This window comes from Pimephales promelas, chromosome 4 (assembly GCF_988280905.1).
Source record: "Pimephales promelas chromosome 4, fPimPro1.hap1.1, whole genome shotgun sequence".
NCBI classification, from domain to species: Eukaryota; Metazoa; Chordata; class Actinopteri; order Cypriniformes; family Leuciscidae; genus Pimephales; species Pimephales promelas.
Genome location: NC_142772.1, coordinates 21,800,452 through 21,818,246, shown reverse-complemented (window position 1 = coordinate 21,818,246; position 17,795 = coordinate 21,800,452). Strand labels below are relative to the sequence as shown.

Genomic DNA, 17,795 nt, shown 5'->3' with positions numbered 1-17,795 from the left:
ATTTTTGTGACCTCAACTACAGTGGTACACATTGAATTTGTCAGTAAAAAGTTGTGGCTTCATGACAGCCAATGTCAAAACCAACTACCTGACAGTTTAATGTAATGTTAACCAAAAAAGCTAGGTGGTTTCTTAAGTTGGATAATTAATCTGCTATGTCATGTTTATGACAGGTTGTGTTGTCTTAGTAATGTCAAGTTGTCATGACAAAGACACTGACAGGTTATGGTGTATTGGTTTATGCCAAGGTGTCATGACAAATACATCTCAAACAATGTCATATTTGCATTAAAAATGTCATAACCGAGTGAATGACACTTAATGACAGTTGTCACAAACATGCATACAACTTCCTTCATATTCATAAAATATGTCATGTCATATTATGAAGGTGTCATGCTAGTCTTATGCACACCCCTTCAAGTAAAGTGTTACCACTTTTTTTCTGTGGAACACAGAAAAAGATATTGTTGTTTTGGACCCCACTTACTTTTATTGTATGAACAAAAACAGTTGAAATATATTACAGTTTTTGACAATTGCATAGACACCATTTCTAAAACTATGGCAGTTACACAACATCACATTCAACACATGCATCATAACTCTACACACAAACCATCAACTGATTGGCTCTTATACTGTCAGAAAAAAAGGTACAAAAGCTGTAACTGGGGCGGTACCTTTTCAAAAAGGTATACTTTTGTACCTAAAGGGTGCATATTGGTACCAATATGCACCCTTTAGGTGCAAAAGTGTACCATGAAGGTACCAATATGCAACCTTTAGGTACAAAAGTGTACCTTTTGAAAAGGTACCGCCCCAGTGACAGCTTTCGTACCTTTTTTTCTGAGAGTCGGCAACTACACAAGGGTATGACAAATGTAAAACACTACCGTTTTGTTTTTTGTTTTGTTTTGTTTTGTTTTGTATGTTCAGTGTGCAGCGGAGCATATAGATATTTGTCATTCTATCATTCATGGATGTGGATGTGCTTTCTGTCTTTCAGACTGGGTCTGAAGATTGAGAATAATGGTTTCACATTTTATGCATGAAGAACCACTTTTAGTTTGCAAGCAATTTATTATGCAATTTAGCAATTTTTGTGTTGTGCAGGAGAAGGAAAGTTATACAGCTTAGAACAGCATGGGAGTGACTAAAATTATTATTTTTGCATGAATATCTCTTTAAGTGTCAACTTTGTCTCGGATGTTTCTCCTCGGTTTAAATAAAAACAAATGAGACAGTTATTGACACACTTTAAGAGTGAGAACTATCGATAATATAGCTTATCGATATAGTCGAGCTTATCGATGTTCATAAGAGAAAGGAGGCTCAGGTAATTCACTTTTGGAGTAGTTTGTTGGTAAATTTTTGAGAGCAGACTTGCAGACTGATTTCTAGGTGAATATATTCTGATGCATTTTTTCAGAGCTCTTCGAGACTCTAGAGATGACATATGTGAAATGACTATGGGGTCTTTCTCATGAGCAACATCTGACAAGCAGTAGACTATAACTCATTGCTGAGGAAAAATTAGACATTAAATTGATTTCATTTCTACATTATTTTTTTCTCTTTCCAATGGGTTTCCCTGAGTCATTGCCTACATACCTGTCTCTCATTCTGTGTGACCACAATGCATCCACCCTAGACAAACCTTGTCTTGTGGAGCACTGGAGACAGACTAATGCTTATAGCACACACCTTTTCCTTTCCTTTTCTCTTTTCCCATCCTCACACTGGTTAGCTAGACCAGTGTTCACTCACCCACACCACCATCCCCGGCTTTGGTCTGGTCCACTGCAGTGTCTGGAGCCGGCCCGGCACAACCTCCAGCGCATGGATGCTTCATTTGATGGCTTAAAAAGAAACCCATCCCTCCGAGAGGAGTCTTCACATGGTACATCAGTGGAGAAGAGCCGGGTGCTGTCTGAGAGGGAGAAGTACGGAAATGGCTTCTCATCAATCACCTTCCGAGAGAGGCATGGCAGGAGAGGAGATCCCAGGGGGAACCGATGGAAGAAGCGAGCAGTCAGGCAACTGTCTACACTGGCTGCAGAATGTAGACCCAGACTCGAAAGACGTGTCTCCTGTGTGTATACGATACACAGATGTATAGGGATAGACGCTCTTCTGTGCCTTCGGGAGGAGACGGGAGATGGAAATGGACAGGTGAGCAATAGAAGAGGGAAAGCACATGTTATGCATTGTTGTGTCTATCTGGAGATATGCTAATGGTTATGTTGCTGTATAACATGTTTTAACTGTATTTCTCTCAAGTATCCCTGAGTCATAAAAGCCCTCTGTCCCAGCCTATACACAGCAAGTCCTCTCAAACTGTCCACAACAACCTCCATCTTGGCTCAGTTTCCAAGACTCTCAAGGAAACTTGCCTAGAGCTACGTGAAACTGGCAGTGTATCCCTCTGGCTCAGACTAAAGAGATGTGTCCACGTCAGCTGGTCCAATTCTGTCTTGCAGATGTCTAAAAACCACCCCCAGTGAACTGCTCTGCCAGGACCACCACATATAACCGGGGGTAATTCACAGCTTTGAATCAAGGGATCTTAAAAGTTAAAAACACATTTTTAAGAACTTGCAGTATTTTACTTGCTGCTACAAGAGCTTCTGACCACCTTCTTGTTTTCTACCATGGAACAGAAACTTCCAAATGTTTGCAGTGGATGTGCACAGCTGCAACTCTGGGATGGTGCGTGGCGAGACATTTCCAAGTTTGGAAAATCACTCTAGGGTCTGTGATTTAATAAATATGTGTGAAAATGGATTACTGTGAATGGATTTGCACAACAATACAGAAATAAAAACAGCTCCTTGTTGTCTTGTTAATGTTTTATTTTGGTTTGATGAATATACGGTTTTATCCACCCACAACACTACTATGAATTTGGTGTGCATCCTAGCTAACAGGAATGTTCTGGCAAGGTTTTCTTAAATTTGTGAACAAAGCTTCTTCCAGTAATGTTACGTCCAGTAAAGCTTCTTCCAGAACGTTCTTTCCAAGTTAGCTGTTTCTTTAATAATGTTCTCAAAACATACTTTATTCATGGAAAGTATTATTTATTATTATTATTATTATTATTTTATATACTTGTTACTTTTGAATTGTCTCTGTACATTATGAAATATTCCTATGAAGTTTGCAAAATTATTAAATAGAATGCTCCCTTAACGTTTGGTGATTTGTTTATTGTCCACAATCATTTGTTAAATTCACAAAGCTTTTACACTGTAAAAAATTATATATATATAATATATATATATATATGATCAATAATTTGACAAAATATGTTTTTACATTGCTTTAACTCATCAAAATAAGTTAAGCAATTTTCAACTTATTTTAATAAGTTATACAAGGTTCAAGTCATTTTAATTTGATCAATTTAAGTTGTTTGTACTTGAAAAAGAGAAGTAAGGCTGTTTTTTTTCTGTTCTTCATATTTTTTATTTATTTTTTACAGTGTATGAAGTCAGTCAAAAACCTTCATGGAACAGCCTCAAATTCGCTTGCAAGTGGTTTGAATCAGACACATTAATCACTATGACTATTAAAAAGGAGCTAAATCTCTTCTGAACAGCCATCTTTATGGTTTCAATTACCATTCAAATGCACACACTGTCAAAATATAGCCTATCAATGCATGTGAATGCACTGTAAGTTGCTTTGGGTAATAGTGTCTGCCACATGCATACTGTACATAAATGATATTAGGCTAATGACGATAGAATTATCATATTCTGTGAGTGGTAATCAGTGAATGCTAAAGTGAGACTGTGTTTTCATACGTTAACTTCTGAACTGGCAGAGCATGAAGTAATGTTAGTTGGATGTTATACATTTGCTAAATGTCTGATCAGTGCAAAAAATCTAAAGCCAGAACCTTATCAAATCTTTTTGTTGTAGTAAGTCTTCTCTTGTGGAGATGTTGACACCTTACGTGAAGTCACATATTATTCCTGATAAAGTTCTAGTCACCCATGGACGGAAGTTCTGACTCTCCACTCTATCGGCGTTTATTGATTCCAGTGCAAGTGGTCGATCATCCTACCTGTGCTCTCGGATTCTCTCTCTCTCTCTTGCACTATATCAATACTGTCATAATTCCCAATCGATCACCTCTCCATCGTGAAGTGGCCTCACCATAATGCTAATTTTGTGACAGGTTTACAATAAATCTGAGGTTATTATTTAACTGTTCCGTCTTTGGCGTTTTCTGTGATTTAGTGATGAAGTCGGAAGGAAGAGTTATTGTCGACGCAGATGTCCCACATCGAACTAGAAGGTAAGCCTGGTCGTAACTCACTACCCGAGTGTCTAGTTAGTCAATCACTTGTTCTGTAATCACAAATGCTGCCAGATATTACATGAGTGATGAGTGGCAATAAAAGATCTTGCGTTTTTCTGTACCGGGGTCTTAAGTGTTATTGGCTGAGGCCACTTTTCCCCAGGAGAGCTAGACTGTGAAACACAATCCACTGAAATATACTGCCTCATTGGCTCTGACGTTCCTGCCACTGCAATGTGTTATGGTAGTTGTATGTGTTTGAGAGTGAATTTTGTAGAAAGACTATAGTGACATCATTGTGCAAACAAACTTATCAATCCATGCATCAATCCATCAATTCCAAGAATCCTTACAAAAAATAACCATGGTTTTACTACACCAAAAAATAAATAACTATAAAAAACCAAAAAACATGGTTATTGTAGTATGGTAACCGGTAACCACAACCATGGTTTTAACCATGGTTTTAACCAAGGTTAGTGGCTACACTAACCAGGTTAACCATGGTATTTGTAAAACTGTTGTAATATTTAATAATATAGGCCTAATATTCTTAAATAATTATTTTCAGTCCTCCAATTTGATTGGGTAAGCAGTAGGCTACTCCAAAAGTGCTGATACAGCACAGCATCTTAGGCTAACGTTACTCCTTTATTTTGACAGGACAAATATGAAACAGAAACTGACGGGACTTCAACTCGCGTCGTGCAAGCACTAAGTCAATTGGTGCTAAAAGGCTAAAAGACAAGAAAAGATTGAAATAGTCGTGTTTATTGTAGATTGTTCAGTGATTCTTTCTACATGTTACATCTTTACACCAATAGGAGGCGACAGTACAGAGGGACTGTATATTTTAGTGAATAAATCAGTCAACGATTCGTTTAAAATGATTGATTCATTCGGGGAGGAAATGAGGGACGAGTCTTCGGGTCTTTGTTCACTCAACCGATTCTTTCGAAATCACTCTTTCATTGCTAGAAGCTTGTGTTGTTAAGAGAGAGCCGGCCGCGACAGTACTGTTTCGAAATGTAAGTAACTTAATATCGATTATTGTTTTTTTTTTTTTTAATTTTCGTATAAAACAATACACTCGCAATCATGTTTTTTTTTTTTTTTTTTTTTTTTCTGAACATGACTCGAGTGATATGATATAGCTTAAGATGTAAGTTAGCCTGGTTTCTATCCTTGATTACCTTTGATGTCATATTGAATATCCATTAATAGACTAAATCAAATGTGCAGGTTTATTGCCTGGGCATTTATGGCCATAATTAAATGATGTTAGGAATCTGTATTGATAAAGATAAGGATATGATATTAAAGCTCCCAGCCCCCTCTCCAAGTTTTTGACTGCTTACAGCATGTTCACGACCAAGAGATCAAGCATGACAGCTTTATTGCAGCTTTATTGATACAGGAGGCCAGAATAATTACACAATGGCAGGCTGACACTATTGATCACACTATTGATAAAATCATATTTTAATGCAAAGCTCTGTTCTCTGAACACACAAACAGCCAGTGGTTGATCTGTCCCAATAAGAGACAATACATCACACACGCTCATACACAAAATTCACACAAATCATTAAGCCTTTTTTTAAAGCCATATTCTAATATTAAATGTTGCAGGCAAAAAAAAAAATAAAAATAAAAAAGAAGACGTTTTAAAGAACTAGAATAGAGAGAAGAACAGCACTTTATAACACATAGGAGGACAGTGATGATAACTCGATCTGGTTTGATGATAATTTGCACTCTGACTACAAACAGAATGCCGGGCCCTTACAGAAGATGACGTTCTTTAAATGTCTCGTATGACATAATAAGACAAGAGGAAATGGCATTAATAACTGTCACCCAGAGGGGTGTGTGAAAAGAGGGAAGAGTGTACTTAGGCTTAAATTACATCCATCCTATGCCCTATTTCAAATGTCAGTCATCAAACCAATATTTTGGTTTGTTGTATTAACTTTTTTGTTTGACTTTTCCCACGGTGCTCCATATATTTTCATTCTTTCACCGCTGCAATTGGTTGCTGAAGTCCAAGTGCAACATATAGTAAAAATGAAACTAGATTTGTGTGTGACATTGAGAGGCATGGGCTAAAATCTATTGATGCAAATGGTTTTCTGAATTATCACCCTTTGATCCACACCTAGAAAAACATTAAACTTACATAAAAAGGAAAGACCAAATTTATTGCAATATGAGGGAACAAAAATAGTTCTTATGACTCGTTAAAATGAGCAGCACTAGACCGTGTTTCCGTTTTGGCAAAGAGTTCAAAGCACATCTCTCGTTCTTTTTTTTCCATTTCAGCCAGACCCTGAGCCACTGGGGTGCAGTTTCACAAAGATCATACCACTGAGTGGTTTTCAGATTTAAGGGCCAAAGACCCACAAATGTTCTTGGCCGTGGTATTCAGTGACAAAATATCACAGTTTTAGCTCTGAATATGTGGCTGTTCTGATAGCAGATCAAATTTACCTTTTGGACACATTATGGAATGCCAAAAATTCAGGTCGTTTCAATCAAGATGAATTGTTTTAAATCTAATTAAACCAGACCAAGTATGCAATAACTTTACCTAGTTATGGGGGCAGGTAGAAATGATGAGACATGCAGTCGCTTCTGAATCAGATGCCAAGAAAAATACAGTTTTCCTTTTATATGACCAATTGAATGAACAGAGCCTCCTTTAGGAGACTATCCTCCCTTTTAACTATGCCGTCTGCTTACATAGGACTGCTGTTACAATGGATTACACAGATAATTAAATGAGTGATTACTTTTAAATATGTTGTGATATGGTATGCTTAGAATGATGTAATTGCATAGGCTAATATCAGGGAACCTGGAAAGTGAGCTTCATACACACACAAAATGATAAAACAACTGTTCTTCAAAAGCACAGTTGTCGGTACCCAGACAAAAGCTGTTGTTTCATCTAAGCAAAGGAACGACGATTCCCTGCGACAGCGTGATGGATATAAGTAAGCTGCGTATTTACAGAAGCTGATTGCATTTGAAAAAGAAAGAGTTTTCCACCCATCCTTCCTCTTATCTCCGGTCATAAATCACCCCTGCTGGCCTGCATAAATGGGGCTCTTCATAAACTTGGCACAAGCAATTCCATTTTAACCTTTGCATGTGGCACTGGTCATACACTCTAAATGCAGACTGTGACCCTCATGACCTTGACCATTCATATTTAATAGTTATTAAAAGCCGGTGGCAATCTAGGCAACAAAAACAGCATTTACTGAAATCATTAATGTGTTTTCCATACGACATGTCCATAGGTAAGATATGCATAAAGATGAGCAGTTGAGCATATGCGCTTCCCGCATCTTTCCATCTCATCGAATGCTCCATAATTAGTCTTATGACCATGCTAACCTTTGACTTGGGTCCCCACTGTAAAGGCTTTGCTCTTTGCCCCTAGTCCATTAGACCTGGCTCAAGTATACCTTTATAATTGCCACAGCGACCATCAAATGAACATATGAAAGCATAGTGGGGATGGGTAGAGGAGTCTGGCTGCTAACCTTTTGGCCTCTAGGTCAACATGTGCACCAGATGCTTTTGTCGAGACAGTTCATTCTGCCTCTAGCTTTGTACTGTATGGGTCGGCATGTCAGCGTTATTGATGGACCGACCCCCGACAAATATTTTATAGTTTGTGTTCGACCTTTGACGTCGGTGGAGCAAAATGACAGCAGACTATGCGTCACCACTGCAAACTACATCAGAATAAATGGCTGCCTGCAACGACAGTTTTAGCGTTTCTATGATCAGAGATCTGTCCTCTTTTTGTATATTTTAATTTGGCTTCGAGTTAATAGATGTTTGGTTGCATTTGCTGACCCTTGTAAGAGGCCTTCTTAGTTGTTGTTGTTGTTATTTTGTTCAATGTTCCCGAAAGACCCTGTATAAGTGTTATGGATCCTGAATGCAGTTTTCCTCCAACCATTCCCCTTAAACAGTGACTCAGTGGCAACATCAAAGGCTTCACAAACCCTCAAGTTTCTGTACTTTACAGATATACATTACAAACCATGACAAAAGGATTGTGCCTTGACTTGCTTGTTTGGTTCTAGACGGCTCAAAGGTGTTGCTGCGTTTCCATTCCATTTGTTCTTTTTGTTTTTCTTCTGTATGAAATATTGTTATGTGTATTACAGTACTCCGACACTTTGTCCACATTATGCTTGGTAGCTTGACGCTAACTTTCTATACTTTGGTCTGGCTATCTCAGCACACCAGGCAGGCAAAAAAAGAGAAACAGAACAATGAAATCCCTCAGCTAGCCACCCTCCCCTTTAGCACCGTTAGCCTCTTCATAACACAGACCCAGGCTTATGCTGAAGCACTGTGATTAAGATAAGCCCAACCGCAGCTGGACAATTACCTGACAACTAACCTTTTCTGGAGCCACTTAAGGATGTAAGGACCCCTGAGAACTGTTGTTTTTGTTTGTTTGTTTGTTTTTTTTTTTTTTTGAGAGGAACACAGCTCTTGGCAGCAAGGAGCCTGGGAAGAGGCTAGCAATGAGTTAGTATCATAGCTGAGATTACCTTATTTCACCCACAGCATCAGTGTTGAAGGACTTTGTTTCTAGACAGAGCTGAAAGGGCATTAGGATTGATTTGGTCTGTGTCTGTTGAGTGTTTACACTGCAGTGCCTTCAGTGGAAGGACAGTAAGTAATTCTGCTCAAACAAACAGAGATGGAGACCGCAAACCTGAATGAGTAGGGGAGCGCGGGGCACAACCTAACGCAGGCTGTGTTTACGATATTTTTCTCTTGCTGCCAGAAGACGGTCTCCCGCGAATTTGCGGAAAATTTTGATTATATTTCGTGAAGACACTGGACAAAAAGTGTTTTGACACCATTAAAGTAAATTTTTTCATCATAGATTTTTTTCTTTATATTGCCTTAATCACTGTCTTGTTGGCTCAAACATAGCACCGTTTTGAAACTTGTCAGCGATTCCTAGCGACTGTTAGCTAGGGTTAAAATATGTAATACACAGCGGGGTTAGTTGTAACACAGTGTTACAAACAAGCCGCCAAGTGTACAACGATAATCAAATGAAAACGGAGCCTCACAAGTTTTCAGGTTTGAGTATACATTTAACTTGTTGGACTTCCACAAACAATGTTGGAATTTAAAAATGTTTCAAATTTATGAAAAAATGAATGAAATGAATGATAACTTGTTTATTTATTAAAAATATGGCCTGTTTTTAATGCAATAAACCCTTAAAATTATTATTTTAAGCTCATTTGTATGATTATTACTGTTATTATTATTAACAGTAATAATTGTACATGCCACACACAAATCTAATTTGATTGCAATTACAATATTTTATAATTTTATTTATTATTATTTATTGCAGTCTCTATCCTTGATATTGATCCATAATAGAAGGATGATTGGATGAGGGATGGATGTATGGATAACTGTCTATACACTATACAAATAAAATTGTACTGAATTATGTGTGTTACACACAAGTGTTACAACTAACCCCTCTGTCTGTTACAATTAACCCCACATATGGGGTAAGTTGTAACATTTGCACTTCTGTCACTTTCAGTCCAACTGTACGAAAATGGTAGGTCCTAGAAAAGAAAAAAACTTTAAGTGTTCATTTGTAGCAGAGATGTGTATGTTGCTTTTGTAAAAAAAATATATATATTAATCTAACCTAATTATTTTTAAATTAACTGAGCCAAAACCAAAATGCGTTAGGTTGTGCCCCGCTCTCCCCTACATCTTTTAAAAAATGGCAAATGGTATTGGCTGAAATCAACCCTGGTATAACTGAAATGGATTTTTTTTTTTCTTTTTAAATTAGACATGTTCAAATTGTGCATGCAAAGTGTTAAACTGGTCATTCAAGACTTGATGGGAGAAGAACCACCGTAATTTTAATTTTTAATTTAAATATAAGACTTCGTTGTCTAGAGAGAGATAGTTTTTAACTCAACAAAACTAGTGTCTAATATTACAGGCTTTTTCTGTAGCCGACAATGCTAAGGTCATGGTTTGGTTTCCAGGGAAAGCAAGAACTGATAAAAATGTTAATGTGTACCTCGAAGGCAATGTCTGCCAAATGCATACATATAAATGTAACAAATCAATGCATTTTCACATGAAAATATTCAAACACAGGCCATTTTAGGTGGGTTGATGTAATATCAGGTAATAGTTTTTATAAAGAGACTTATACTCATGTGACCCAAACCTGAAGTGACCATTTCAAGGCGTATAATTCCCTACTGGTAATTTTAAGGATTGCACTGAACGTTTCTAAACTAAAGATTTGGAACCACCACTTTACTGTGGATTCACATCAGATTGATTTCTTTTTTGTGTGTTTGTGCTTGTTTTGTGAACTCCTGGGCCCTTTAGAGTCCACATAGAGGGTCCTGGCCAGAGCTCCACACACTCTCTCATCTTCTCCTCAGTCGTGCAACATCACAACGACAGCCCGAGAGCTAGCAAACACAGTCAGGGGTGAGTGTTTATAGGCTACATTTGTTAGGGTTCTCTGTGGTGCTTAAATATGATACCCATATGTCCAACTAATGCACAGAAACTGTTGCTTGGTAAGATGGTGTTGTAAACATCGCGGAGGTCACTCGTTCCTGCGATTGGCCCAGGCAAAGCGCACTTAACCTGCACAGCCAGACAGTCGGTCATTACCAATCCATTCTGAGCTGTGAGTGGGGGACGTAAGTATTCAAGACTTATGGCTTTGTTCAAGTGGAGCACGAGCTTTCTCCTGGGGTTAATGCCCGCTGTGAATGCGGCTGTCAGAATCGAGCTTCTCTCTGGTTTACGCTCGTGAGGCAAAGTCAGGGGTTATTTGCTGCTATTTTTACAAGAAACGGGTTGATTTGTCTTAGGCCATTACCGTCTATTATGGCCGGGAGTCTCCGGGAAGGAGGTGGGAAGCAGCAAACGCTGGCATTCTGCCTAAAGAGAAATCAATGAAACAAATTAATCCTTCGCAGGCCGCACTGACACAGTAATCCATCATTCAGGGGTGCTTTTACACACCGAATCAGGGAGCCTGGGCTGAGGGAGAGAGCCCCAAGGGATCGCTCGCTCGCACACACATACACACAAGGCAAGACATGAACAGTCTGGTGGCACCCGCCACACAGCTGCAATCCCACAGCCCAATGTCTAAAGGGAAAGAGATGAAAGACGTAGCATTTTATAATGGTCATTGCACGGAACATGTTCCAAGGTCGCGTCATAGTCGACTGTCTGTGGTGTTTACTGTGTCTTGATTTTCGGCGACACCACCTAAACGCCAGTAAAGAGGCACTGACAGATATGGTACATGAAGGAGAGCCAAAAAGTAAAGAAAGAATACGACAGAGGGGCATTGAGATTTCTTTTCCACCCACCACATCATGTGGTATCGCTTTGTTCAGAAAGCTAAACATTCACTCACATTGTTCCTGTGATCAGGCACTGTGATGTAGCAGTGCATTTCCTTGGAGACCTGCTTCCTGAAGCAGAGAAAGTGTCATCATCAACAAAATAAGGACAACGATAGAGGGGAAAACACCATTTAACCACATGTAAAGATTAACATTCTATATAATCCCATTTCCAGCCCCTAATCTCTAAATTAGCACAAAAAATTTTTTTAGAAAAAAAAAATACTATGATACAATATGCACAAATTGTGGCATTGTGGAGTAACCGACCAATAAGAGAACAACTTCAGTGATAGCGCATGACAGGGTCATGTGATCTGCTCTGGGAAACATCTCTGTCCTTTGAGAGCTGTACACAATAATACTCCAGATAAAGCATGTGATTTCAGACAAAGAGAAACGCAGGAAATGAGAAACAGAAGAAAAGGTGTTAATATGCACATATGCAAAATAATTTATTTGGAGGCATTCAGATATGTCAAACTTAAACATTGGTCGGAGATCATATACATTCTGCACATTAAATTAATACATAGAGGATTACTGCTCTAAATGTAATATTTACAATATAGTATGGCATACTTTATTAGTTGTTTTAAAATTTTGGTGCTGCTACACATGTAAACCCCAGGGAGTGGTGAACATAACACAGAACCAGCTCTTCAAAGTAATGATGGAATTCCACTTACCTTTAAGATTTTTCTTTTTCTTTTTCAATATGGGGAAATTTCAGGACAAGAGGAAGGAGGTCAAAAACACTGAATATATAGCCAATCAATATATTTTGGGATTGTATGTCCATGTTCATTAAATAATACCATGCCCCCCCCCAAGGATAAATTCATCACTGCTCGTAATGCCAAAAACATACAATTGTAAAAACATATTGTTTGTGATCTTCAGAGAATGCTCTGTTGCAAACATTCACAACCATTTAAAGAAGAAAACATGTGGTTTAAAATCAAATAAAGCCAGCAAATTAGGAACATATGTTGACTGGTGAGTAGTTTGTTTCATCAGTCAGTTGATAATACCTGAATAAACATATTGGCAGATAGGGTTCACCGCATGTTGCAACTGACAACCCTGTCCATATAATAAAAAATAAAATCTGAATCTTTCATGGCAAGAAACATTGTGTTTTCAGACATTGGATGAAAGAAGTAATATGAGATGATCCCTATTTGCATGCATGTGTCATAATAAATGAATTGATCATCTCACTTATATGTAAAAAGAGGCTTGAAGTTTATGAGCATTACAATACGGTGAGTAGATCTATTTATATGGATTGCTTTGTTCATTGTCCAAGTGTTTCTCTAAATTAGCTATACGGTCAAATAAATAAGTTTGTAATCATGTAGGCCTAACCTAACAACCTAACAAATGTGTTTCATGTGGTAACATACATCAATTGGCAACAAAAATATAATGTATTCATTTGACTAGATTAAACTGATGACATTATGGTTACATCTAAAAAAAATAGGTCAGGTAAGGGAGACAGAAATTTATATTTAGTTTATATTTTTAGTTGTTTATATTTTTCAAAAATTTAAACTGTGACTATAACTTACAAAAAAAAACAAAACAAATGTAACTGCTAATTATTAATCATGTAAAGTAGTTTCCTTTTTCGTTATCCTTTTCATACAATGAATAATTAAGAAAACTCACCCAGAAATGTGTGAGTTTGCATTCTCCTGTTCATTCTTTGTCATTTTCTTTTATCTCTATCTTTTGGTTTTGTTTTGCAGTCCCTCCTTTCGCTTTTGTCTCTTGCTTATATGATGCACCTAATTTTGTGCTCAGAGGTCAGGGAGTTTATTGCTGACTGGAATTTAAGATCTGCAGGATGTTCGATTCACTGAAGGAAAACATACACAGCTTTCCATGCAGGAAGTCCCTCACTAACTGCTGTCCTAACCATGGGGTGGAGAGGAACATTTGGAGTGCCACAGCTGTCTGTAATCGGTCCTATTTCACTTTCAAAAACATGCTTTTTTTCACAGATTTTCAAATAAGAGCTCTGGTAACCTGACTATATTTATCCAAAGAAGATGTTTTATGAGGTAAAGAGATTGCTTTGAGGAATGTGTGTTCATGGCATCATGGCTGCATTCTTTTCCTTTGCTGACAGATAGAACTGATATGAGGACACTGCAAGAGTGATACGTGTAAACAGAGATGCAAGTGCTGTTTATACATTCTATACATTCTATTGTGTAAGTGTGTTTATGTCCAAGTATATTCCAACCCTGATCATGTGTTTTTCCACCTAAAACATGCAGATATCTCATAGTTGCCCGTCTTTGAGAATCTGAAAAAGAAAAACAGAAAAAAAGACAATGCTTATTGAGGGTGTGAAACTGTCCCGTTTAGCTGAAATTTCACTGTGCACTTACGTAAAGGAGAAGCAGAAAGACACAATCAGATTCTGGGGTTATGTCTATGTATATTGCATATATACATATACATATATGTATATGCAGATTATTATGATCCTATAACAGGCCAGCAGACATTAGTATGTTTTGGGTAGATTTATATACTATTAAATGTATAAAAACTTTACTTGAGTAGCCTATATTTCTATACTAAAAGCATAGGCTATACTCAAGTAAATTTTTAATACATATTTTTCACCTAGGTCATAACATAAACAGAACATTAAAGATTTGAGTATTTAAACAACCAATTTTGTTTTTCAATTACAAGTTCTATTTAGGGCATGACAAGTTACCTATATAACACTATTTGATGCCATTGGTAGTATACGACGATCAATATTCTTGCTTCGGCATACCATGTTGAACTCCATCATATCGCCAGGATGCTAATCATTTGATCTGAAGTGAACACTACACACGACCGCGTTTTCCGAGCCGATGCAGAAGAGAAATCCCGTCTCTTCACCTGCTCAAACCGCACCAGGAACGAAAGATAGGCTATATAGCACCGTCACTTTTATTGTAATGGAAACTTGTGGACTCGATCTTGAAGTCCTGACAGGCTGGAGTTTTTGCAATCTCCACAAACACAATAATTTACCATGACGATGATAAATTAAAATGCAAAAAACTAACGAAAGCACACTGACTGACGAGCGCTCTCACTGAACACCAGCCTACTCTGCACTGAGCCGAGGGTGCGGCTCCCTGATATGACGTCAAATGACGCGATGTTGAAAAAAAAGCGTTTTTTACTAGCAGTCCAAGAAACGCTCACTTTATCTTCTAAATTAGTGACCTTATGTTGTTTTAAAACATTTTAAATCCTGCATTAACTTTTCATATGGTATTTTCATACAAGGTTATCTATAAATTTTGATTTTTTTTTTTTAAACCTGCAATATGCACTTTAAGGGGTAACACCGTCGTTTTTTTTTCTGGTCGAAATGTTGAATTTCGATATCTCAGCTCTGGAAGGGTCTAGAGCCTCCATTGTTGCACTCAGGTCTATGTCTCATGGCCCTCTATCAGAATCCAGAGTTTTGAGAAGATTGGGGATACTTAATTTTTCGCCCAAAAAAAAAAACGTAAGGGGTAACACTGTCGTTTTTTTTTTTCTGGTCGAAATTTTTAATTTCGATATCTCAGCTCTGGAAGGGTTTAGAGCCTCCATTGTTGCACTCAGGTCTAAGTCTCATGGCCCTCTATCAGAATCCAGAGTTTTGAGAAGATTGGGGATACTTAATTTTTCGCCCAAAAAAAAAAAAAACGTAAGGGGTAACACTGTCATTTTTTTTTTCGGGTCGAAATTTTGAGTTTCGATATCTCAGCACTGGAAGGGTCTAGAGCCTCCATTGTTGCACTCAGGTCTAAGTCTCATGGCCCTCTATCAGAATGCAGAGTTTTGAGAAGATTGGGGATACTTCATTTTTCGCCCAAAAAAAAAAAAAACGTAAGGGGTAACACTGTCGTTTTTTTTTCGGGTCGAAATTTAGAATTTTGATATCTCAGCTCTGGAATGGTCTAGAGCGTCCATTGTTGCACTCAGGTCTATGTCTCATGGCCCTCTATCAGAATTCAGAGTTTTGAGAAGATTGGGGATACTTAATTTTTCGCCCAAAAAAAAAAAACGTAAGGGGTAACACTGTCGTTTTTTTTCGGGTCGAAATTTTGATTTTCGATATCTCAGCTCTGGAAGGGTCTAGAGCCTCCATTGTTGCACTCAGGTCTATGTCTCATGGCCGTCTATTCGAATCCAGAGTTTTGAGAAGATTGGGGATACTTAATTTTTCGCCCCCAAAAAAAATGTAAGGGGTAACACTGTCATTTTTTTTTTTCGGGTCGAAATTTTGAGTTTCGATATCTCAGCACTGGAAGGGTCTAGAGCCTCCATTGTTGCACTCAGGTCTAAGTCTCATGGCCCTCTATCAGAATGCAGAGTTTTGAGAAGATTGGGGATACTTCATTTTTCGCCCAAAAAAAAAAAAAAAAACGTAAGGGGTAACACTGTCGTTTTTTTTTCGGGTCGAAATTTAGAATTTTGATATCTCAGCTCTGGAATGGTCTAGAGCGTCCATTGTTGCACTCAGGTCTATGTCTCATGGCCCTCTATCAGAATTCAGAGTTTTGAGAAGATTGGGGATACTTAATTTTTCGCCCAAAAAAAAAAAACGTAAGGGGTAACACTGTCGTTTTTTTTCGGGTCGAAATTTTGATTTTCGATATCTCAGCTCTGGAAGGGTCTAGAGCCTCCATTGTTGCACTCAGGTCTATGTCTCATGGGCGTCTATTCGAATCCAGAGTTTTGAGAAGATTGGGGATACTTAATTTTTCGCCCCCAAAAAAAATGTAAGGGGTAACACTGTCGTTTTTTTTTTCTGGTTGAAAATTTGATTTTCGATATCTCAGCTCTGGAAGGGTCTAGAGCCTCCATTGTTGCACTCAGGTCTAAGTCTCATGGCCCTCTATCAGAATCCAGAGTTTTGAGAAGATTGGGGATACTTAATTTTTCGACCCAAAAAAAAAAAACGTAAGGGGTAACACTGTCGTTTTTTTGTTTGGGTCGAACTTTTGATTTTCGATATCTCAGCTCTGGAAGGGTCTAGAGCCTCCATTGTTGCACTCAGGTCTATGTCTCATGGCCCTCTATCAGAATCCAGAGTTTTGAGAAGATTGGGGATACTTAATTTTTCACCCCCAAAAAAACCCGTAAGGGGTAACACTGTCGGTTTTTTTTCTGGTCGAAATTTTGAATTTCGATATCTCAGCTCTGGAAGGGTCTAGAGCCTCCATTGTTGCACTAAGGTCTAAGTCTCATGGCCCTCTATCAGAATCCAGAGTTTTGAGAAGATTGGGGGTACTTAATTTTTCGCCCAAAAAAAAAAAAAAAAACGTAAGGGGTAACACTGACGTTTTTTTTTTTCGAGTCGAAATTTTGAGTTTAGATATCTCAGCACTGGAAGGGTCTAGAGCCTCCATTGTTGCACTCAGGTCTATGTCTCATGGCCCTCTATCAGAATCCAGAGTTTTGAGAAGATTGGGGATACTTAATTTTTCGCCCCAAAAAAAAAACGTAAGGGGTAACACTGTCGTTTTTTTTTTACGGGTCGAAATTTTGATTTTCGATATCTCAGCTCTGGAAGGGTCTAGAGCCTCCATTGTTGCACTGAGGTCTAAGTCTCATGGCCCTCTATCAGAATCCAGAGTTTTGAGAAGATTGGGGATACTTAATTTTTCGCCCAAAAAAAAAAAACCGTAAGGGGTAACACTGTCGTTTTTTTTTGGGTCGAACTTTTGATTTTCGATATCTCAGCTCTGGAAGGGTCTAGAGCCTCCATTGTTGCACTCAGGTCTAAGTCTCATGGCCCTCTATCAGAATCCAGAGTTTTGAGAAGATACGGGATACTTAATTTTTCGCCCCAAAAAAAAAAAACGTGAGGGGTAACACTGTCGTTTTTTTTTGGGTCGAACTTTTGATTTTCGATATCTCAGCTCTGGAAGGGTCTAGAGCAGGGGTGTCAAACTCAAATACACAGTGGGCCGAGATCAAAAAATTGCTATAGGTCA

General features: G+C 38.1%; 1 protein-coding gene and 1 long non-coding RNA gene across 3 annotated transcripts in view; one reads left to right on the top strand and one right to left on the bottom strand.

The window, feature by feature from the left end:
* The first annotated feature begins 1,288 nt into the window (after window positions 1-1,288).
* Window positions 1,289-2,247, top strand: LOC148981689 (uncharacterized). Its single transcript, XM_089129732.1, has one exon. The coding sequence runs from the start codon at window positions 1,585-1,587 to the stop codon at window positions 2,236-2,238; it is 654 nt and encodes a 217-aa protein (XP_088985858.1). The 5' UTR covers window positions 1,289-1,584; the 3' UTR covers window positions 2,239-2,247.
* Window positions 2,248-5,697: 3,450 nt separating this feature from the next.
* The window catches only part of LOC120478164 (uncharacterized), a 110,759-nt gene continuing 98,661 nt past the window's right edge, over window positions 5,698-17,795 (bottom strand). Inside the window, exons 2-4 of one of the 2 annotated variants that reach the window (XR_016168294.1) lie at window positions 11,790-14,098; window positions 11,387-11,515; window positions 5,698-11,302 (exon numbers count right to left, since the gene is read on the bottom strand). This is a non-coding gene — a long non-coding RNA (uncharacterized LOC120478164). Of the gene's footprint in view, window positions 11,303-11,386; window positions 14,099-17,795 lie in introns of both variants that reach the window. The other variant, XR_016168293.1, reaches the window with a different exon arrangement.

Bases quoted from the DNA above. Each gene is read 5' to 3' on its own strand.
- LOC148981689 (XM_089129732.1), top strand. From the start codon at position 1,585: ATGGGTTTCCCTGAGTCATTGCCTACATACCTGTCTCTCATTCTGTGT.